At 43.4% G+C, this 24,339-nt stretch overlaps 1 protein-coding gene and 1 long non-coding RNA gene across 2 annotated transcripts in view; one reads left to right on the top strand and one right to left on the bottom strand.

Annotated features, from left to right (window-relative positions):
• Positions 1-269: 269 nt before the first annotated feature.
• The window catches only part of F13A1 (coagulation factor XIII A chain), a 164,415-nt gene continuing 140,345 nt past the window's right edge, over positions 270-24,339 (bottom strand). The window contains exons 13-15 of the mRNA XM_045497495.1: positions 23,805-23,965; positions 8,311-8,447; positions 270-1,977 (exon numbers count right to left, since the gene is read on the bottom strand). Of these exons, the coding sequence (XP_045353451.1) occupies positions 1,824-1,977; positions 8,311-8,447; positions 23,805-23,965 (452 nt within the window). The 3' untranslated portion in view covers positions 270-1,823. The remainder of the gene's footprint in view (positions 1,978-8,310; positions 8,448-23,804; positions 23,966-24,339) is intronic.
• LOC123608076 lies at positions 3,039-15,859 on the top strand. Its single transcript, XR_006717075.1, has 2 exons — positions 3,039-3,182; positions 15,716-15,859. It is a non-coding gene; the product is annotated as an uncharacterized LOC123608076 (long non-coding RNA).

Below are 24,339 nucleotides of genomic sequence, written 5' to 3'. Positions count from 1 at the left end.
TGTATTGAGTAGTATGTTGTATTGAAAATTAAAAGTGTTCAGTTCTGGCGGCACCTGGGTGGCTCAGTCAGTTAAGCGTCCGACTCTTTGTTTCAGCTCAAGTCATGATCTCATGGTGTGTGAGTTTGAGCCCCACATCAGGCTCCGTGCCGACGGTGCACAGCCTGCTTGAGATTCTCTCTCTCCCTCTCTCTCTTTCTTCCCCTCCCCCTCTCACTCTCTCAAAAATAAATAAATTAATTAAAAAAATAACAAAGTGTTCACTTCTGTGAAGATGCAAACACAATCAGATGAACTTTATTTGAAGCTTTGATTACACTCTAGTTAATAAGAATACACTCTATGAAGCCAGTTTAACAGTATAGCAAAATGCATTTCATTTTAAAATTGAGTATTGGAAGGCTGGGAGATTACTTAATAGAATTAGGTATGATGCAACTATAGAGGTGACCCCTACTCTTCATGGATTCCTGGTGCTGGGAACAGTCTCAAAGGCTTATAAATGTGGTTATATAGATCAGAAAATTCCACTATGGCTTTTCCCACTTTGTTTTTGTTTTTGTTAAGAATCACACCTTAGGCATTATCGATGGGTAATTTTGGCCATAAATCAGGCTTGCAAATCCATAGTAGATAGCCTTGCCTGTTGGAATCTTGGAGCATAATACAAATGTTGTTAGCATCCTCTGTCATTGGGTCTGTGGCAGCACTGGCTATTTGCAAGATGGAGTCCATATTCCTTTCAGTGCTTAAGTCCTGAGCTGATGTCTCAACATGAGTGATATGAAGGACAATAGGAAATTAGTGGCTGCTCATCCTTCCACATGTCTGTCCACCAAATCTGCCAGAGTCTCCAACTTCTAGGGCTTATTCTATCTCTAAAAATGTACTTGGGCTTGCATTATTGTGTGAAGGAAAGGATCCCAGAGAGACACATGAAGTATAATCACTAATTAAGGAGATTAATTCATCATTCTCCCTGTCCCAAATCAGCCTTGTTACTTTATAGTATTGTGGTCCCAAAAGAGTTAAAGTAAGGGATATTGGTTCCTGCTGATCAGGCCACAGTGTGACACCTCCTATAGAACTCACCATAAAATTACATTATTTAATAGATCTGAGTATTGCACCTGCTATCTTACCTCCTCGTAGGTGATTAAGTTTCCCACAAATGCAATTTGTTAATATGGGGCCACATCTTCTCAGAAGGTAAATCTGTGAAATTTGGCAGGCAGTTGCTTTGCTGCAGGTGCAACATGAAAGACCTTGCCCTGGCTTTGCCAAGAAGAAAAATGATGTTGTACTCAATTCCTGGGAAAAATATTCTGACACAGAGAGTAGAATCTAATTCCAAAAAGGGGGAATAGAATTCTAGGGCCCAAATCATGTGCTTCTTTCCCTTTTGGGGAGTATACTACCTCCAAAAGGCTGAGTGGGAGATCAGAGTCTTGTTTTACATGAAGCCAGGTATTGAGCAAATCCCCTTGTTAAATGAAGTCCTCTGATATTTGGAGCTGCAGCCATTTGTGATGATAAATGATGACTTTTACTCTTATGAGCTATGAGAGCTTAATTAGAGCTTAATTAAAGCTAATGCTCAGAATTCTTTGGAAGGTGGAGTGATTAAAAACTAACTTCCATATTGAATAGTCATACTGAAAAGTTGTGTTTGAAATACATGGCATCTCCACTTTGGAGCCCCATGCAATCCTGGCTGGGTCTTCACACCTAAGTTAAAGCAAGAGCTATTTTTTGCATTAGAATTTCCTTAGCCAAGGCTGCAAGGAGCTCAGTGCCTGGGTCCATCTTAGCCCCCTATGCATTTACACAGAAGGTCGTCTCTGAATCTGCAACTCCAGCTCGCCATACACGTGTCTCAGGGAGTCACTGGTCATGCTAGCTATCAGCTTCCGAGGGCCAGATACCCAGGGTCGACAAACTTCTTCCCATTGCACAGTGGAGTTGGGCCGGATTTCACTGAAAGGATGGAAAAGAGAGGAAAGGTTTTACTCTTCAGAGAGGCAGATCCAGTTCCCACCTTGATCAGGAAGCAGTAAGAACACCTGCCTGATTCATACGCTCTCCTTCTCTCAATGGATGGTGGTTAGAAGACAAAGGGCTGATTCCAAAAGTTCTGATGCAAATAAGGCCTCTAGATGGGGATGTGCTAGAGACAGACCCATTGGGTCATGGTTCCTTCCACTTGAATGCATCAACCGGCCACCCAGTAGACGTGTGGTGAAGCTGGGGCTGAGCCTCCCACCAGCCATGAGCCAACTGAATTCTAGGTTGTCCTCCAGCCTCCACAGCAGCCTCATGGATGTGACTAATCTCCTTTGGCTCACTCTGGGCCACTCTGGTTCTCTCCTGGATTAGACTCCTAGCTGAATCTCCGGCTGCCTTTGCTGAGGTCCTGATAATCTAATTAGTTATTGCCAATTCCCTTGGAGTAGACATTGTTCCCAGGCCCAAGATCTAGAACATAACCTTACCTGCTGCCAACTGATGGAGTATTTGCATGCTCTATAATTCATAATCCTGTTTAACCAACAAAATGGGTCCCTTTGACCATGCACTTTTCTGCTACTCATTTGTATCCATCCTGATAATGGGACTGACCTTTAATGGTTCTGGTATTCTCCTCTTCCTTTGCAGCCTATTTCTGAAGTTTTCCTAAGCTTCATGGTCAAGCCCACTCCAGTGAATGACTGAGGTCAGTCGGGGTTGAGGGGATTTAGGCTTCTCTGGATGCTTCACATATATCACCCTATTGAAGCCTCAGGAGGAAGTTACATGTAGGTTTTATATACACGATAGTCCTTTGAGATAGATACTATTTAACACATTTAATAGTTAAGAAAAATGGAGGAAGGGGCATATGGGTGGCTCAGTTGGTTAAGGGTCCAACTTTTGCTTTCCATTCAGGTCATGATCTCATGGTCATGAGGTTGAGCCCCAGGTCGGGATATGCACTGGGCATGGAGCCTGTTTGAGATTCCTCTCTCTCTCTTTCTCCCTTTGCCCCTTCCCCGGCTCTCATGCTCTCTCTGTATCAAAGAAGAAAAGAAAAAGAAAAGAAAAGAAAAGAAAAGGGAAGAAAAGAAAAGAAAGAAAAGAAAAAAAGTGGAGGGATAAACAAGCGAAGCAATTTTCCAAGTTCACACAGCTATTAATGGACAGAGGTGAGCTTTGGACTCAAGATGTTCTGATTCCCAAATTCATGCTCTTTCTACTATTGTATTTCATACAATATCTGCCAAAAGATGAGTTTTCTGACAACTGCACTTGCTTTTTTGTTTTTTGTTTTTTTGTTTTTTTCACAAGCAAGACAGATGCCCTTTTATTCAATATTAAGAGCTTCTTACAGTGTTGTTCATGGAGGATTCCTGGTCTTTGCTCTCTGACCCTCAGGGAGGGTATGTGCTGGGTGTCTTTGCAGGGAATCCTGGGCCAACATTTCTCTGGGAGAGCACTGGGGAGATGAATATACCACCATGTGTATATTAGAAAAGGGACCTGCTTTCATGGGATTATTGAGGCACAGTGCATCAGAATTAGAAAGGACTTAGAAATCATTTAGTCTAGTGACTTCATTTTACAAGCAAGGAAGATTAGATCCTATGGAATCCTCCACAGTCACAGTCTGATGGCCCAGACCATGGAAGAACAAAGATATGCTGGGGGACATGAAGAGTGTGCTCATGCTCAGAAATGAGGAACATGTTGTACAGAGGCATTCTGTGAATACATCCCTAATGGATGGCACTTACTACTAGTACCATGAAGGGACTGAGAGACCAAAAGAGCTGGGGATGCTCTAGCTTCAGACTGGGGTGGTTACAAGGAAGGGGAACTGTCAAGGAAAGTCTGGAGTGGTTCAAAGACCTCAGCTATGTAAGCCCCCATTTGTCCCTGGGTGCCAGAGCCATAGAGCATCACTTTAAGCAGAGCCAAAGTACAAGGAGAAATATGGGGCCCCATACCTGTGTTTAACCTATTCTATGTAAACTTAGAACCCCCAAATTTCCTTAAATAGAGCTAAAATCTATGTATTTTAGCTGGCTGTGGGTGTACATCCTCTGGAATAAAAAGGGGAAATGCCCCAAATCTTAGAAATCTAGGCACTAAATAAGAAATTCTTTTCAAACTCTTATCTCTGTGCCCAGTGAATTGGGAAAGGCATCTAAGTCCTTGGGGACTCCTCACTTTGGAGCTGCTCTAGGCATTGACTTTGACACTACTGGTCTAAATGTGTTAATTCAGTATTTGCTAATTATTTTCCTTATTTTTGTTCTTTATAAATGTGATTCTATACACTATTTCCATCCATTATATAATAGGCAAATTATGTGAAAAGTGCACACACATCACCTATATAGGTGTTGTTCAAACTCAGTAAGTTGATTTTACGATTCAAAGTTTGAAAAACATTGACCTCACTATGGGTTTCTTCACCTATAAAAAGCAGACACTGTGGGATATTGAATAGAGTGGGGGGAGGGTGGTGGTGAATTACTATTTGTACTGCACTTGGAAGCATGGCAAAATATGGTAAAGTGCCCAGTGTTGTTTATAAAAGTATTACTGTTGTTGTTGCTATTGTTATTATTATTACCACAATCCCCTTTGTGGTCATTGCTTCCTCTGCCTGAACTCTCTGTAATGTAACTAGGAAAGTAAGCTCCCCCTGCCTGTTTGCAGAGCAACAGTTCTCTGTCCTTAATTTACAGTGATTAATTCAATATGAATACATGTTTTGAGATATTTATTTCTCAAGAGCTGTGCTATTTTTACCCTGGTCCATTCATTCTTTCTTCCCTGGTTTCCCCAAGTGATCAATCAGAAACACTTAGCAAAATAGTCATCCTGCTTAAGGATCTGGTCTGGGGCCATGTAATGCAGGTGACTACCTCCAACAGAAACTATAATCCCCAAGCTTCACTTTGTTATTGGTTCTTACTCTTATACTCAGTCCCATAACGATATTTGTACATGTATCTCATACATGTATACATCCCTACTCAAGAGAATCATACAAAGATACTCATAAATGAAGATACACTTGCATGTCTAAGTATGCATTTACTTACAGATAACTATGTACAGAAAGAGAAAAGAATCATTTACCCATATTGGTAAGTGGAGTAATACTGGAATAATCCTATTTGCCTGGGGATAGATGTTGTGATAAATGGTTCTCGGTTAATGTGCTGAGCTATCAGGATATGCTGGCCATTTATCATCTTGAACACATGCAGGCAAATGGGATTATTATTACAATAAACTGCAACTATCTATGGGTTGTTCTCTGTGTGTCTAGCCCTCAGCTTCTGTCCTACTTGAGAAACTCAAAATTTAAAACAAAATTTACAAAGTCAGGGAACTTTTCTCTTGAAATAACTTACTGAACCTGATCATTTTTTAAAGAGAAAAATGAATCTGGAAGATGAATTATTTGATGATCTGGAAGGATCAAGTGCAGAAACTTGAAAGCTGAGAGTCTGTGGGGTCAAGCACTTCCAAGCATCTGAGATAGGAGGGAGGCGGTGGGAGAAGGCAGACAGGTAAACCATCTCGGAGCACAGTTGGGTCTTACCCTGAACAAGGAACAAGCAGTACTGCCTTCCTTGTTCCTAGTTCAATTGCATGTTTTCTGGCTCCTGCCTTCCAGGCTCCCTGCTTTGAGCTTGAGACCCCTTGCCTTCTAGGGCCCTGGCAGGAATGTGGGTGGATAGGTAGGGGTAGTGATTCTCTTGACGATTCAAGATGTGTATCCTAAAAAGGAATACACTCTTACGAAGGATTCTGATTCTGCAGAATTGCTCTTTTTAAGGGTCCAAGTTGTTACATGGATCTGCCACTCTAGATCAGATCTTGGCAGGAGAGGATACCCTGGAGTTCTTGCAATTATCTGACAATATGGATGTGGGTGCTGGCTGGCTCAGGTCTTAGTTGTGAATGTGTGTGCTGGAGTCAGGAGGAGACAGAGAGAATAGTGCTCTTTCCAAAGTCCCAAGCCCACCCTAGGTATTAAACATTTTCTCTCTCAAGTTCTTTCCAATGTTTGACAGTCTAGGAGAAATAAAGCTACCCTTGCATTGAGAGATCCACCCTATGGATCTGGATTCCCAAAACAGATTGAGGACCTGGCTTTCTGTCTGTTATCTATCTGCAATAGACCAGTGTGTTGGAAGTAAGTACCAATAGTACCTTAAAAAAGAGTGTGGGCAGGGCATTTGCCTTGTGTCCATGTAGGGACTGGACTCTTCCATCCTTTCCATGATTCACTCCACTTCACTACCCCAATGTAAGATAGTAACAATAAATGCCTAGACACTCAACCCACTTGGAGCCCTATGCCTTCCAAATGGTGGGCCTTTACACCATTAATCTTTCTTCTAACACACAGATGGTCTTTTTTCATGCATTGGCCTGTGATCAAGGTGGGATTTGGGGCATAGCCAAGGTGTACAGGGACCAGGGGGTTCTGGTAGCTTCAGATGAAGCTTCTGGGGTTACCGTCTGAGAAGGAAAAATTGGATGCAGCAGGGGGCTGTTTTGAAGAAGAAACTTGTTTCACTTTGCCTGAGTGATTCTTGCATCTGATTCAAGTGGGAAGGTGTGAGAAGGGGTGAGTAAGGCTATCGGTTCTGACAAAAGCAAGGCTATCACTGCTGACCTCTCCCTGTGGCTGAAGATGATTTCTAATTTAATTTTTTTTTCCCTGCAACTTTCCTATTAGCACAGGAAGGGTGTTATGTTTTGTGCTTGCATTCTTTAAAAAGCACTCAAATTATTTTCTCTGTTGTTTATTGCATTCATGGGCAGCAGGCATTTCTTGGACAATGGGATTGCAAAGGCTGTGAGCACTGTAACTTAAAAGAAATGCAGAGAGCACTTAGTGGGCAAAGTGTTCTTTAAAGGCATCCCAGAAGGGGTGAAGGAGGCCTTGGCCTGGTCCCACAGATTCAGAAGTAGCTTTCAGAAGGCGCATTGAAGATATTCCTAACATCATCAGGCACTTTCCGCAGCCCTCCACCTCCCCTTCTCTATTTTAGAAGGTCACCCACAGGAAATATGCTAGATTGATTGATGCTGACAGGGACTTATTTGTGGTAGAAATGAAAGTAATAAACCTCAAAGATTGGGATCCATTCTGGGTGTCACAATTTCAGAGAAGCCCTGACAAACCGGAGTTAGGTGGGAGATGGGAGAAGCTGAAGCCCCATCAAGGGTCAGAGGGATGAAGTCAGGGGAGGTATGAAGAAATGTGACAGTTGTTTGCAAACATTTGCAGGGCACCAGGTGGAAGAGAGTTGGGCTTTGTTCTGTGCCAATCCAAATGACAGGATCACTGGGTAGGATCAAGAGGTAGAATTTTTTCCTAACAATTGGAGCTACCTGACCATGAAATGGGCTGTGTTGTTGGGTGATACTCTTTGTCAGTAGAAGTCCCAGAAACTGCAGCACACAACCCAATTGCACTAGGCATGGATGAAGCGATTTCATTCTTATTATCACAGAGCCTGAGGTCCCCTGAGAACCCAGTCTGCAAGTCTTGAGGCTCACCTTTATTCTGTTGAAAGGAACAGTTCTAGAGTGCATGTGTCGGCAAAATCTGTGGGGTGGTGTTGGGAAGAAAGGACCCTTGCAAAGGGACATCTTTCAGCATCATATCTGCCACATAGTAGGTACTCAATAGATATTAGTAGCACTGCTACATGAGGAGGTGGCAGGGCACAATGCTTGAGACTTAGGTTCTGAATCAGCCACTCCGAGTCTGAATCTTGGCACTACATTTTTTTTTAAATGTTTATTTATTTTTGAGAGAGAGAAACAGTGTGAGTGGGGGAGGAGTAGAGAGAGAGGGAGACAGAATCTGAAGCAGGCTCCAGGCTCTGAGCTGTCAGCACAGAGCCTGACGTGAGGCCCAAACCCATGGACTGCAAGATCATGACCTGAGCCAAAGTGGGACGCTCAACTGACTGAGCCACCCAGGCACCCGACACTACTCTTACAAGCTGTGAAACTTGGGCCAAATCAGCCAACCCCTCAAAGCCTCAAACTCCTCTACTACCTCAAGGGAGATGCTAATAGCATCCTCATTAGGGTGGTTTTATGGATTAAATGATGGAAGTGCCAGTCAAGTCAACCCTACTTTTACCCCATGACTCATAGAAATGGCCAATAAGAAGGCAGCAGCTTCTCAGACACATTCCTTGGGCATTATATGTAAGTTGGGAAAAGACAGAGAAAGATGAGCCTGCCCACGTCACTTCTCACCTTCTCAGTCCCCACCCCAGGCCTTACCGGAACATCTTCCTCATTGGTTTTGTCACTCCAGGACCATCCAGGTATATCCAAACATTTCGCAGAGTTTCTTTTAGAGGATTGGTGAATTCAACTGTCACCACCATGTCAGAACCAACCATCCTAGTGCCGCGGACCTAAGACATGAGTTGGGGGAGGAAAATGCAGTTCATTAGCAGCACATAAAAGCTTTCTGCTCTCCTGTGTCCTTAACCATCTTCACTTTTGCTGGTTTTACAGAATGGTTATTCTTTGGCAATGGAACCAGGATGATGAGGCTAGCTGATTGCTTTGACTGGGGGATACCTATTGAGACAAAGATGGAAAATTACTAATTAGGATCACACTCTTTTCTTCATTAGGAAAACCACCCTAATTAGAGCTCAGGTTAATAGCCGTGACCACCAGCTGCTATCTATCAGCAGGAGATGGAAGTGCACTTGGTGTAGCAACACATTTCCATGGTGAGGGTGGCCAGGCAAACTCTGCTTCTGGACAGGACTCAAGCTTCCTGCCAGGACACCGGTGGGGGGGGGGGGGCGGTGTCTGTGGAGGAATTCCTAAGTTCAAGAGGAAGAGATGGCTCCAGGGTGACTGAGCCTTCTTACTTTTAGGCACACTTCGAAGAAATATGGCCAAAGAGGGAGTCATCACTGTGGAACTTGAAGAAAAGGAATCTGGACGCTAAAATAGGACAAAAAGACTTTTCATCCACAGCTACAACACCTGAGTCCAGGAGAGAGTAAGGCTCTTTGTTAGTGAGTTTATCTATGACAAGTCTCAGAAGGATTGGGTATTTGGCAAAGTGTCACATGAGGTGGCCTGAGTTCAGTGTCAGTTCAACACTTACTAGTGGTGGGGCCTTACTTAACCTTTTTGAGATTCAGTTTTCTTGTCTCTAAGACTGGACTGACATTCCCATGGGGTTGCTGACATGGAATGCTATTACTGTTGGCTCTTTGGCTGTGTTTATTAGGTGCCAGGAATGGTATGCCTTCCCAACACCAACCCAGTGAGCTGGAAAATGGCCAGGTGGCTATGGGGTTTGCTTGTTTGTTTCAGAGGTATGTATGCTGAATGGATGGATCTGCATAAGCTCTATACAACTTGGGAATAATAATAGTAGTTCTTCCTTTCTAAGAAAAGGGTAAAATGAGAAAATGCATGTAAAATAGCTAAAACACTGCATAGCATGAGACAGAAGCTCCATAGCTTATGGCTCATACTGTTTTTGGAATAGCAATGTTCAAGGTAGCTTGTTTTATTCAGCTTATGTTTATATTTTAGTGCACTTTCAACTCCAACATGTAGCCAGTGCCCAGCAAACATTTGTGAAATTAATTTCACTGTTTAACAATGGAATTTATTGATTGAGTTTTCTACATAACAGCCCAGCCATTGTTATACCCCATTTCTTTAAGCAGACATATAATATAGAAAAAAAAATCATGTGGAAATGAACCTTTTTATGAATAGAGGGAAAGAGGAAGGATAATGCCCAGGAAAAAGACTCTCACTTACTGAATCTGCAGTAAAGAATAAATCTTCATTGCTTCACTGTTTAAGACACAATTTGTGTCTAAATTTATGTCTATGGGATTTTAAAAATCTATGAGAAAAATGAAAATTGCAGCCCAATGCTCTGTGTTTAGTACATTCAAATCCACACCCGCTGGGGTGGGGGTGGGGGATCCTGCCATCAGAGGGATCAGGGGGTAGAGCAATGATCATGGTGGTGACCATGGCAGGTGTCACCAAGAGAGCACAGATGGCATGCCAAGTGGTGTGTCTAGCCTGTCACCAGTGGTCTTCAGCCTGGCATGCACAAAGAGTCAGCTGGGGGACTTTAAAAATCACAGAGGTGTAGGCCCACTCCCAAGCAATTAACTCAGAATCTCAGGCAGAGCCTGTAATAAGTTTATTTTAAGCACCCCTGTTGATTTCTAGGAACCAACTTAGAAAACTGCTCCCCAGTTGAAAATCTCTGATGCAGACAACACATTTGGAAGACAGGCTGAAATTTTCACTGTCTTCCCCAGATGCCCCGACTCTATCGATAGAGATACTGGAAGTACAGAAGTGCATTATTAGAATACTCTTAGTGTTCTTGGCTTAATTCTCAAGTGTGGCTGACAAATTTTTCATAAGTTGGGAAAAAAATTTCAGAAGACTTTCACATTTAAAAAAAATACAAGGTAAAGATAATGTTTACAAAAACTGAATTGGAGAAAGTGGGGCTACTTCAGAGATGCTGTTGGTAGAAGTCTGCTAGGATCCCTTTAATTTCAGGGAAGAACTATTTTAGAGCCATCTGCCATCTTCATGGCATGCTATTACAAGTATGGACATAAGCCCCTTGCAAAAAATCTGATAATAGCTACTGGCCCTTCCTCAACACAGACATACACAGTGACGAATACAAGATACATACACCTCTCACATGTGGTTTTAGAGGATTCATTACAGACCCAGAAGGTCTGTCTATGGCCCTCCCTGGGTCTGTGGGCTCCAGGTGAAGAATTATTTCCATACGCCAATTTCCATGCTAGCTCTGCAGGAAGATTCCTGCACTGTGGAAAGCCAAGTGCATCCTTCCAGGTCACTCTTGACAGTGATGGGGAAATTTAGTGTTTGAGAGGTTGGTGCCCATGCTCAGGCCTTCACGGATAGGCTTTAGATCTGGCCATGACTTGAAGATTAAGCCTTCTCAGATATCTTCACGCCTAACCAGTTTCCCCTCAGATGTCATCATCGTAGCCAGCTGCTACCATGGGCATGTAAATACTGCCCAGGCTTCCCTAACAATGGAGTGGGCAGGAGGCCAGAGAGAATGGGGGCAATGAAAGGAGAGGTCTATTCTCACATTGTAGAGTGCTTCCTTTGCAGTTAATGAACACTCATTTTCCTTTTCCCGACATTCACCTTCTGTACCCAGAATTTAAACTTCCTTTGCCTGACTACTGAGATGATAATGAACCCTAGAGACTCTAACCAAACCAAATACAAAAGTCTGTGTAACATTTAACATCACTGTTTTCTGTTTAGGGAAATTAAGTGGAGATATGTTCCTCCCTTCTTTTGAGGAAAATGGAACGCACACATGGTATTTTCACAGTATGTGCTGATTTGAGCAAGGAGAATGTTATGGTATCTGCGAAATGCTGAGAAGGCCATCGTGGATGAAAATGTCTGTCCAAATCTAATTTTTTAAGGAATCTTCACCGTTCCCCTCTCTTTCATGCTGTAAAAATAATTCCATATCATTGTAGTTATATTTTGGATTTTCTTGCTATCATAAAAAGTTAAACAAAAGAAGCCCTAAGCAATCCAGAGAAAGTTAGGTCAGGGAGAAACTTTTATGTGTACTTACTTTAGAGAAGGGTAGCCATTACTCAGGCCAAAGAAAAAAGATAAAGTCTATGTCATACTGCATGACATCAAAGTCTTTTCCATGTGTTTGATGGCTCTGATTGTTTTTAATATCCCATTTAAAAATACATGTTTTGGGGGCACCTGGGTGGCTCAGTCAGTTGTGTCTGACTCTTGATTTTGGCTCAGGTTATGATCTCACGGTGGGTGAGGTTGAGCTCTCTTTCCCTCTTTCTCTGCCCCTCCCCTGCTCATGCTCTCTGTCTCTCTGTGAAAGTAAATAAATATTTAAAAAAATATATCTGTTTAAAAATTTTTAAATGTTTTTATTTATTTTTGAGAGAGAGAGACACAGTGCAAGCAGGGGAGGGGCAGAGAGAGAGGGAGACACAGAATTTGAAACAGGATCCAGGCTCTGAGCTATCAGCACGGAGCCCAACCCAGGGTTCGAACTCATAAACCATGAGATGCTCAACCGACTGAGCCACCCAGGTGCCCCCAAAATATCTGTTTTTTTTAAGTTTTTATATATTTTGAGAGAGAGCATGAGTAGGGGAAGGGCAGAGAGAAAGAGGGAGAGAGAGTATCCCAAGCAGGCTCTGCATTGTCAGTGCAGAGCCCAATGTGGGGCTCGAATTCACGAGCCTATGAGATCATGGCCTGAGCCAAAGTTAGACACTTAACTAACTGAACCAGGCACTCCAATGAAAATATGATTTTAAATGTTGACATAAAATATGATGATTTTCCAAGTTAAATACCATTCTCCAATTTTGACATTCTGAGTTCTTGTCTATCATACTGCTTAATGATAATGACTAGCTATTTTGATTCTTTGTGAACAAGATAGTTACTAACACAGATACACACACATACATGTAAACTTTTAGAGGGAATTACTTTGTAGGAAGTCACAAGTTCTCTTCCATGGAGCATATGCTTTATAATATGCATAACTGTATTCAAAATTGAAATGAAATGAGGGAAAAAGTTTGAGAAAGAAGTAGTTTAGGTAGCAATATAATTCACAGAGTTTATTATTAGTTCACCTCACAACACTTACTTCAAGTGCCATCAATAATGTATTACATGTATTACTGGAAAATACATTTTTTCTTCTCTAGCCTTGCTGGTAATAAGTAGCTTCTTATTTGTGAACTCTGCTTACCAGCACCAGCACAACCACTGCTGAGTTTAGCATTTACTACATAATACTAATGGTTTTATGGTAGTCAGGCAATGTTCTAAGTCTGCACTATCCAATATGGTAGCCACTAGCCACATGTAGCTATTTAAATTAAAATCAATTAAATTAAATTAAAAATTCAGTCCTTAATTGTACTAGCTACATTTCAAGTACTCAATAACTACCTGTGGTTAGTGGCTATCATATTGGACAGTGCAGATTTAGAATATTCCCATAATCATAGAAAGTTCTATTGGACAATTTTTGTTAAGTGATTTACTTATATTTATTATTTAATTCTCACAACCCTATGAGGTAGGTATTGAATCTTCTTTTTATAGATGAGGAAATTGAGGCACAGAGAAGTTAAGTAACTTGTTCAAGGTCACATGGACAATAGTAGGGGAAGTAAGACTTGAATATGGAGAATCTGGTGCCAGAGTCTTGGCTTAACCGCACCCCCTATACTGATAGCAATAATAGCAATAATAGTAACTAGTTATTAATTAATTGGTAGTTACTAATTAGTCATTAGCAATAGCGATAGCACCTCACATTATTTTTAGTGTTTACTTAGTAATGCAGGCATTGTACTCATAATTTTACTTACATAGTCTTCCCTCCAGCCCTCCCTATGGGCTTGGGGGCAAACATTATCATCATCTTCATTCAACTGATGTCATTCTGACACTTAGAAGATAATCAAAGGACCCGAGTTACAGAGCTAGTAAATTGGCAGAACACAGATATGAATCTAGGTCTTTCTGACTCCGAAACATTCATCTTTAAACATTACGTACACTGTCATCTCTGACAGAAGAGAGGCAAAAATAGTAATTTTTAAAAATGAAAATAGCTTCTTCATTTTCTGAAATCCACTGAAGAATCATTCTCAGTATTACCTTCTGTTACCACTAAACTTCCGGGTAAGCACGATGATTATACTAGAACCTGAACTAAATTTGAAAATATATGTACAACCCAACTCTTTGTGTTTGACTTCATGGGAAAAGAATCTGATTCCTATGCCAGAGTAAAATGTGACAGGGTAGCCTTGGGGCCTTGATATATTACTTGACGATAATAGGATTTTCCATTTAAGGTAAAGATAGAGATATCATTTTAGAACATAGTGGGATCATATAAAGGTAGGTGAGATTCGTTATTCTTGAAGTTTTACTTTGTGTCTGTGTGTGTGTTTTTTACGATTAAAAAATAGCAAACAGGAAATATAGAGAAGAAATTATGTTTTAGGCATCTCAGTTAGCAGCAATTTCTCATTTGCATTCCCAAGTCTAGGTTGTTCGATGGCTGTGCTGAGTGGGGAGATGCAAATGCTCAGTTTACAGTGGCCGGGCTCACTCACAGACGTACTCTAGGATGCTCTCTCCTGGCTGACGGAGCACACCCACTGTCTGCTCCTCTGTGACCAACAGCCATGATTGGGTGGAGAGTCAGCTCCCCGAGCATGTAGTGTCATGGCTGACGGTGCCCCACCTGGGACCCTTTGGGGATACTTACAGCCCATCAGGGCTGACGTCTTTGTTTTTCTCCACAGATTGATAGGACAGTGGGAAGGGGCACAACTGTAGTGGTTGGGACACAGAAAGGGACCACAATTGGAGGAAACCGAGGGGAACGTGCTGGAATCAGGGTCTAAAGACAATGGGGTTGCCACTGTATGTCTTTGGACTGAGTCATTTGAACTCTCTGGGCCTTGGTTTTTTTGTGTGGTTACTGGGAGGATTCAATGTGATATTATATGTGAAATCATCTGGCAGAGCATCTGAAACATAGAATTTATTGAATCTAAACGCAGTTGAGGTTTAAAGGGATATCATGTTGCCAGAGTGACCATGAAATCCTTCTCACCCATGAGTTCTCTTATGTGGAATGATGCAGATATAGTTTCTCAGGTACTGAAGAAGAGAGTCACAAAGCAGAGAAGCTGCCAGCCTCCACCAACACTTGAAAGAGAAGTGGAGAAGCCCAGGTCCCCACGGCCCTGTGCCAGCCTGCCTGGTGACCTATGGTCCTGGTGACCCAGACATGTGAAAGAGACATGGAGAACCCAAGGGAGGTTGGAAGGGACAAATGTGCTTGGTTGGAGACAAGGGAAGGAAAAATGGGTCGGGGTTCAGGGGACATTTAGAACACCAAGTCTTTGTTTTCATTTTTTTTTTTCCTCGCTGGAAGGTATCAATATTTAAGCGGTCGCAGAACAAAATGCAACTATAGGAACGTCTCACAATTTACCCAGTAACCGTCATGGCGACATTCATTTCTCAAGTGGTTTCCCAGTTTTACCCTCCCCTCCAGGGCACAGGTCTATGCATTGGGATGCTGGAGGAGTAGGGCTTGGGCACTCCCCACAACCACCCTCTGCCTTGCTCTACCCTGGTTAAAATGGGAGCTTGGGGGGCACAAGCAGAGAAGGAGCAAAAAGGATTCTACACTTAATCTCAGTAAGAATGCTGAGTGCCAGTTAAGAAAAACTGATGGTGTTCCAAGTCAGAAGAGATGTGGATGTGGGGCCAGCACTGGGGTTTATCTGTGCAAGTTAGGAAAAGGGCACTCCTTTTTTGGCATGGCAGGTGGAGAGTGGGATGGATTTGGTCCCCTCTCTACCTCCCCCATCCCCAGGCTGGGTGCAGCCTGCCCCAATGTGGGTGTTGGCTTGGAGTGGGGCCCACTCAGAGGAAGGTCTTGGCACCCATGCTGGGGAGACATTTCCTATGTGGCCTGTGTTATCCTTATGACTACAAGCCCAGAAAGCTGAGACCCCACTGGTCAGTGCTGGTCCTGCTGATATTCTGCCTGTTGATTTCTGTGAATTCCCTCCCTTTGCAGGCTCTGTATACACGGTAGCCAACCCATGTGAGAAAACAGCAACTGTGCTTCTGGAACTGACCTAGAGCAGCCACTGCTAGAAGGAAAATCAACAATCTCTCCCTATTTCAAAGAAAAAGTCAATAAAAATGTTCTTGGTGTTGACCTTTTCTCTGGTTATTTTTTTAAGAGCATTTGCTAAAACCTATTTATGGAGTGGGCACCAAATAACTATTTGTTGAATGAACTGAATACATGAATGAATAAATGAGTGAATGGCTAAAAGGGAAGAATCAGAGGGAAGAAAATTCTTTTATCCAATGGAAAAAATATGCTCACGCTGGGATGCCTGGGTGGCTCAGTCAGTTAAGTGACTGACTCTTAATTTTAGCTCAGGGCATGATCTCACATTAGTTGGTTCGAGCCCCAGATCAGGCTTTGTGCTGATAGCGTGGAGCCTGCTTGGAATTCTCTGTTTCCCTTTCTCTCTGCCCCTCCCTTCTCGTGTTCTCTCTCAAAAATAATTTAACATTTAAATTATTGCTCACAACAATGGAATATTACTTGGCAGTCAAAAAGAATGAAATCTTGCCATTTGCAACAACATGGGTGGATGGAACTAGAGGGTATTATGCTAAGCGAAATAAGTTAGTCAGAGAAAAACAAATATGTGATTTCACTCATGTGGAGTTTAAGAAACAAAACAGATGAACATAGAGGGAGGGAAGCAAAAATAAGATAAAAACAGAGAGGGAGACAAGCCATAGGAGATTCTTAAATACGGAGAACAAACTGAGGGTTGCTGGAGGGGTGTTGGGTCGGGGGATGGGCTAAATGGGTGATGGGCATTAGGAAGGGCACTTGCTGGGATGAATACTGGGTGTCATATGTAAGTGATGAATCACTAAATTCTATTTCTGAAATCATTATTACACTATATGTTAACCAACTTGAATTTAAATTTAAAAATAACAACTAAAAAAGATAAAAATAAAATCTTGCTCATGTCACTCTTGGCCAACACCTATACAGGTGGGGGCGGGGCCCAACCTCAGGGTGGGGGAGGAGGTGAGGCAGGTCAAAATGCTGTTAAATTTTTTTTTTTCAACGTTTATTTATTTTGGGACAGAGAGAGACAGAGCATGAACGGGGGAGGGGCAGAGAGAGAGGGAGACACAGAATCGGAAACAGGCTCCAGGCTCTGAGCCATCAGCCCAGAGCCTGACGCGGGGCTCGAACTCATGGACCGCGAGATCGTGACCTGGCTGAAGTCGGACGCTTAACCGACTGCGCCACCCAGGCGCCCCTCAAAATGCTGTTGAAAAAGCTTGGAGGGGAACCTGGATGGCTTAGCCGGTTAAGAGTCTGACTTTGGTTCAGGTCATGATCTCACGGTTTGTGGGTTCGAGCCCTGCATCGGGCTCTGTGCTGACAGCTCAGAGCCTGGAGCCTGCTTCAGATTTTGTGTCTCCCTCTCTCTCTGCCCCTCCCCTGCTCATGCTCTGTCTCTCCTTCTCTCAAAAATAAATAAACATTAAATTTTTTTTTTCAAAAAGCTTGGAAACAGTCAATCGTTCTCATTTTAAATGTTTAAAAGATTTTTTTTTTTTTTTTAATTTGGGGACACCTGTGTGTTGATAGCTGTAATTAAAAATTTATTTTTTAATTTTAAGTTTTTATTCTAATTCCAGTTAGTTAACATACAGTGTGATATTAGTTTCAGGTGTACAATACAGTGATTTAACACTTCCATATAACACCCTGTTCTCATCATCACAAGTGTCCTCTTTAATCTGCATCACCTGTTTCACCCAACACCCCCCCTCTCATGGTAACCATCAGTTTGTTCTGTAGAGTTAAGAGTCTGCTTCCTGATTTGTCTCTCTTATCTTGTCCCCTTTGCTTGTTTGTTTTGTTTTTTAAATTCCACATGAGTGAAATCATATGGTATTTGTCTTTCTCTGACTTATGTCGCTTAGCATTATACTCTTTAGCTCCATCTATGTTGCTGCAAATAGCAAGATTTCATTCTTTTTTATGTCTGAAAAATATTCTTTTGCACACACACACACACACACACACACACCTCTCCCATATTCTTTATCCATTCATCCATCTATGGGCACTTGGGCTGATTCTGTATCTTGGCTACTATAAATAATGCTGCTATAAACATAGGGGTCATGGTTGTAATTTTTTAAAAATCACACAAGTAGAAAGTGGTTATGTTTTCTTCTCACAAAATTGTTCCCAGTTCATAGGAGAAAATTAGTTCTACTGCTGTTTCCTGACGTTCTGCAAAGGTTGCAGGGTGTGTTCCACGTGATAATACGAAAGAGCTGTTTTAGAATGGCACTTGGAAGAGTTTATTTCCCAGATACTGAATGGAGGTCGTCTGAGGAACAGATGAATGCCTCGTCTCTCAGTCTTACCCCAGGCACTTTGAGGGTCTTTCCCCTCCTGTGAGGGTTCCACAGGGAACGGTGCATTGCTGAACACCCAGAGGTCAAATTTGATGTCACCAAATAAGGTTATGTTCACTATAGGCTAGACGGCCACATGCTACCCTAAGCAATTCTCTGGGGTGTGCCAGCTGGATTCACAGGCATGGATGTGACCAGGCAGGGGACATTTATCAGCAACTACCAGGTCTTGGTGTGGTCTAAGCATTCTCACAACCATCACTGATGTTAATACTCACAACTGTGAATTTTTAAAAAAAATTTTTTTAACGTTTTATTTATTTTTGAGACAGAGAGAGACAGAGCATGAATGGGGAAGGGTTAGAGAGAGAGGGAGACACAGAATCAGAAGCAGGCTCCAGGCTCTGAGCCATCAGCCCAGAGCCCGACGCGGGGCTCGAACTCACAGGCTGCGAGATCGTGACCTGAGCTGAAGTCGGACGCTTAAACGACTGAGCCACTCAGGCGCCCCACAAATGTGAATTTTTGCATGTGGCTGTATTGAATAATAAGAGTAATAATTATTAATGTGTTACACATTCTGTAAAAGGGGACATAGAAGTTCAGAGAGAGGATGTGTGTGTGTGAGAGAGAGAGAGAGAGAGAGAGAAAGGAGGGAGAGGAGGAGAAGAGAAAATAAGGTGGTGGCTAGGCATCAATGGTTGAGTGCATACTATGATTATGGTACCATTCTAGGTCCCTTATGGGGATTATTTCAACAATCCCTCCCAGAAACTCAACCAAGTCAGTACTTTACACGTGAGGAGGTTGAGTAATTAGCTCAATTAGTATAGGATAATGAACCCAGGAAATCCAACTCCAGCCATTGAAGCCACTGTGCTGTTCTGCCTCTTTGCTGAAGGGCCTGCCAGCGTCCCTCTGGGTGTTATCACCCTAGTTGATTAGAGGACATGAAAACCGAAGCCTTCCCTGCTGAGAGTGGGAGAAACCCACCAGAATGCTGTCCCCATGTTACACGCCACAGATTGCAGGCAAGCCAGTTGTTAGCCTGGAGGACAACCAGCCTCCCTCCATAGCCCCATTCTCTCCAAAAGCGGCTGTTCACTAAAAATCAAGACTGTGAAGTCTTTTCCTGACTTTCAGGGTCTTACAACCATCAACACATGAGAAAAACTCTATGTCTGATTTTAACAAAATATACTTTTCTCATCAAAATGGTTTCTTTTAAATGTTTTATGTTTATTTTATTTTTGAGAAAGAGAGAGACAGAGCACAAGCAGGAGAGGTGCAGAGAGAGAGAGGGAAACACAGAATCCGAAGCAGGCTCCAGGTTCTGAGCTGTCAGCATAGAGCCCGACATGTGGCTCGAACCCAAAAACCGTGAGATCATGACGTGAGCTGAAATCGGTGTTCAACTGACTGAGCCACCCAGGCGCCCCAACAAAATGTTTTTTGATAGCACGGAAAAAGAGATACATGTTCATTAAAGTTTACTGGGTGTCTCTCTCTGCCATTTTCCACGTGCGGATCATCTAAGGCCACACACGGTGGGTGCTGGGGATAGCTAACTGGGAGCATGATTTAACCTAGTCTCAATCTTTATTTTCACAGGGACAAATGTAGTCCCAGACGGGGCCCCTTAGGATGTAAGGACATGTCCACTGAGCTAACTGCTTTGGTTGACAGTGACATGGGTTCAGATAGGTGGGCCAATATTGTTCCAGGTTGATCTTTATTTACTCTACAAAGGGAGCAAGGTAAGGACAGCAGCACACTGGTTGCCAGGCTGCTCCAGTCCCAAGGCTGAGGCTGGGGACTCATGGAAGAAGGGAGTGCCTTGGACAGAGGCTTTGAAGAAAAAGGAGAAAGAAAACAGGGTTCTATTGGGAGGGCAGAGCTGACAATAATGTTACATTCATTCTCTGGAATCTTCACTGGAGCTTCTGTTCACAGCCTATTATAAATTCTCAGGCAAAAATGACTCTGAGCTGCCTTTCTAGGTTTATCTTCACTAGTCTCCTGTTGCCACCCTCGACTCCAGTCAAGGCAGGCCTCTAGCTCTTTCCATGGGCTGTCCATCTCTCTCCTTGCCTGTTGCTTGAGATGTTAGCCATTCCTTGAGGATGGCCTATTGTTCTGCAGCCTTGAGTTTTGATGCCTCAACCCAAGGTGATCTCTCTTCCCCTGAAGAACACAGACCCTTCGTTAAGGCAGGCACTTTCCATGGAAGTTCCCATGTGAGAGTAGTGTAGCCTTGTGGTTATCTGCATGGTCAGAAAAATTCCACTCCTTCCCTGATCAGCACGTGATTGTGGGCAAGTCCTTTATGGACAGAATGGCAACCATACTAACAATGCCCCCAGATGCTCAGTGTTTACTCTGCATGGGACGTAGGTATCCATCAACTCATTACACACACACAACGATCTATGAGGTGAGCACGGCTCTAGTGCAGAGGAGAAAACAGAAGGTGTGATAGATTAAGTGACATGTCCAGGCTCACACACATGAGAAGCAGGTTTGATCTCAGAGAATTTGGCTCCAGAGCCCTTTTACTAAGATGCTACCACCCCCCTGGGGCCTCTGTTTTCTCATCTATAAAATGGGGACTGCAATGATACCTACCTCATAGGATGGTCATGAAGATTAACTAATATAATACAAGAGAAGTATAATAATCTAGAGATCAGTGGTTCCTAGCTGCTGTCATTGTCATCACCATATGCTGGTGTCCCAAATGAAACTGGATGGGCTGGACAGTCATGTCCTCCTAACCCTTTGCGTCTCATGTGGTATCACCCTGTGCCCAGCATATTCATCACAGTGACTTTGAGAAAGTCTGTCTGCTCTGGGCCTGATCCAGGCTCAAAGAGATCAACAAAGGGTTCTAGATTTTTCCTAGAATTTGGGAACATGTGTCCTAAGTAATTGTGGACCCCTGAGCCATTGTGCTTTTGTGCTTTCATGGTGTTTGACTCCCTTGCCAACTCCTGCTTTAGACAAATTGTCTAACCCCTCTCCCTGAGGTCTCCTGGGCAATGTTTCAACATAACATTTTCTTTCTCCTCTCCCCTCTCCCTCTCTCCTCTCCTCTCCTCTCCTTTCCTCTCCTCTCCTCTCCTCTCTCCCTCTCTCCTGTTCCCCCCTTCTCTCCTGTTCTCTGTGTCCTCTTTCCCTCTGTTGGTCACTCTCAGGGTAGGAATGGCTACCTGGACACACAACTCCGTATTTTATTTCTCCAGTAGGCTAAGCAGCATCCTAGGGCCCAGGCCTGTGAGCCAGAGTTTCTGGAACCAGGGCCTTTCACAGCTCAGGGGCATTTGGATGGCTTTTAGCATATGAGGTGCTTTATCCAGGAGAACCTCTTCCCTTGCTTGGATTTAGTGCATCCCTGGGGCTGATATGGTTAATAGGTTAGTGGTTTAGGGGCAGCTGATGTGAAGCTGCTCCTGCCTCCTTTCCTGCACAAACAGCACTGGACAGGAACCAGGATTTCCATCTCACTCATGCTGGAGTCCTGGTTCAATGACCCTGCCTCTAAATAAGTTTCCTCCAGGAACAGCATCCCCCATCCCTTTCTGGAAATAAAAATTAAAAGGAAAACTGACCCTGCAACTCTTTTAAAGGACACTTGCCCTGCCCAGGTCACTCAACTTGTGGCAGAAGGCATTTTCATCACACTGCTTTTTAAGTCAACCCAGAAGATAGCCAACAAATAATCCTTCACAGAAATAATGTCTAAAAGATTGGGGCACCTGTGTGGCTCTGTTGGTTCAACATCTGACTCTTGATTTCAGCTCAGGTCATGATCTCATGGTTGGTGAGTTTGAGCCCTGCATCAGGCTCTGCCTTGGTGTTGTGGAACCTGCTTGGGATTCTCTCTCTCTGTCCCTCCTCCACTAATGCTCTCTCTCCCTCTCTCAAAATAAATAAATAAACTTAAAAAAATAATGTCTAAAAGACGAAAAGGATTACTTGCCTTTATACATCCAGTTTATTGGCAGCAGTGCAATTAAATTCTATCTTATGCTGTGGTTTGAGGGTTCCGCAGCTTGGAGGGGCTCCTCCTGGGCCCCTTCACAGGCACAGGGCATGGGTTCATAATGAAGCGGAGCACGCGGCCCTGCCCCCGAGGGAGCACCTGCCATGGGAGGGGGGGCCCCGCCCTGGTTATGCACCAGCACCTGATGCTACTGATTTTGTGTTCTCACAGCACTGACACACCTCTGGAGGAGCCCTCTGCTACCCCTCCATGCATTTGTTTCCTCTTCTGCCTGCAGACTCTACACACACTCATTTTCCCTCTGTCTCCTAAGGCCTCTTTCCTGGATGGTGCTGTGACAGACCGCTGTGGGTGGTGCCTGAGTGGAAAGGCTCAAAGACACGTGATGACTTAAGCCTTCCTTGAAATGAAGGGCCTGGGCTCTCTGTCTCAATGGGCATGACGGGTCTGTGTTTGGATGAGCCGCCTAGGGTGACTCATGTCACGGTCCTCAAGTGCCATCAACACGGGTGCCAAGACTCAGTGACAGACCCACTGAATGCTACAGGATAGTCATTAGCTTTACAAATGATTCACAGCAAGTGATTCATAGGACACAAGGAGTGCTACCTCCCCTCCCCCACCACCTTTAGGGGCATTTAAAATATGCACAACTTGGTAAACTTTGATTATCACTTTAGAAGAATGAAGCTTAAGACCTGTGCTAACTCTTTTAATCACTTCAGGAAAAATGTTCTTCAGCAACTTGGGAAGGCCTCTAATCCATGGGTAAGGCTCACAAATGGTGTCATACTCCAAGGACATGGATGGAGGTGTGGATTTCTGCTCATAGGGCAGGAAGGTGTCTCAGGATGTGGTTACAGATGCTGCCAGTGCTCCCCCAAAAGAGGGAGCGACTAGGTTGCTATATTTGTCTTCCATTCCCACCCATCCTCAGCCCTCCTCTGCCAAATTCCTTTGAACCACTTGGGCATAGATTTCTGGTGGTAAATGGAGAGACAACATTAAAACTAGTAGCCAAACAGTCAAACTAACCCTATGGTGACAGAAGTCAGAAAGGTGGTTGTCTTGGTGGATGGGGGGGTGGGGGGTGGGGGTTATTGACTGGAAAAGACACGAGGATGAGGACTTTTTGGGATTTTGGGAATCCTCTATGCCTTTATCTGACTAGTGGTTGCAAGGTGTATACATATATAAAAAGTCATCATCACCAAGCTGACATCTCAGTGTGTGCATTCTACGGTATACAGTTATATCTCCATGAACAACATTACTGCCCCAACACAGGTGGGAGATGATCCCAGTGGTTTCCATTTCATGCCACGCCTGACCCACTTTATTCTGGAGACACTGAAATTCTATCTGTATCCATTACACATCTTTATCTTCCTCCACAAGTATGTTTATACCCATAGGTTATATTTATATCTGCAGCCACATCTATATATTTAAATCTGGAGAGGAGAGAAAAGTGTTCTATGTGTGTGTCTATATATAGGGCAGTTTACTTCTTTCAAAGAACAGGAGGAGCTTAGCTCACCCCTCCTCATGTTTTTTGTTTTTTGTTTTTTTTTTTTTTTGAGAGCAGGACATTCACACACACACACACACACACGCACGCACTAAGCCTATTTGTCTGATCAACAACCTTTCCTTCTCCCTTATCTGAGATGGTAAAACTGACCTTGATGATGAGCTTGGGGATCGCCAGCACGGTGGATTTCTGCTTGGCCAGAACGTCCCTGGTCTCACTGACACGCGCTGTGACAAAGAAGTGCAGGAACCCTTGCTCTAGCAGCTGGCTCATGTACTCGCCTGCTCTGATCAGCACTTCCTGTTTCTTGACTGGCGGGGGAGAAACAAACATACAGAGCATTAGGCCCGGAGTGAGACCTGCTTGACTTGGCCCCAAGTGCCCCATCTTTCCCATACTAGCCCAGCATCCACCAGAAGCACAGCAAAGGTCAGGGGCAAATGGAACAGAGTCAATCAAGGACAAAACCTCCTGCTTCTCAGGTAAAACAGGAATGTGCTAGAAAATTTAATATCCAGTAAGCCTTACTAGAGAAAATGAGCCAATTTGCTCCCAACAGTGCTTTTGCTGTTGTAGAAACACAAAGCCGCTACAGAGATGTTTAAAGTCAAAGACCAAGGGGTTTTAACTGGGGCTGCTTTGAGCTGACCAAGGACAATATCAAGATGGCAGATGTGGAGTAGTG

Source organism: Leopardus geoffroyi, chromosome B2 (assembly GCF_018350155.1).
Source record: "Leopardus geoffroyi isolate Oge1 chromosome B2, O.geoffroyi_Oge1_pat1.0, whole genome shotgun sequence".
Classification (NCBI taxonomy): Eukaryota; Metazoa; Chordata; class Mammalia; order Carnivora; family Felidae; genus Leopardus; species Leopardus geoffroyi.
Note: the sequence above shows the minus strand (reverse complement) of the source record. Positions and strands in the feature narration are given on the sequence as shown.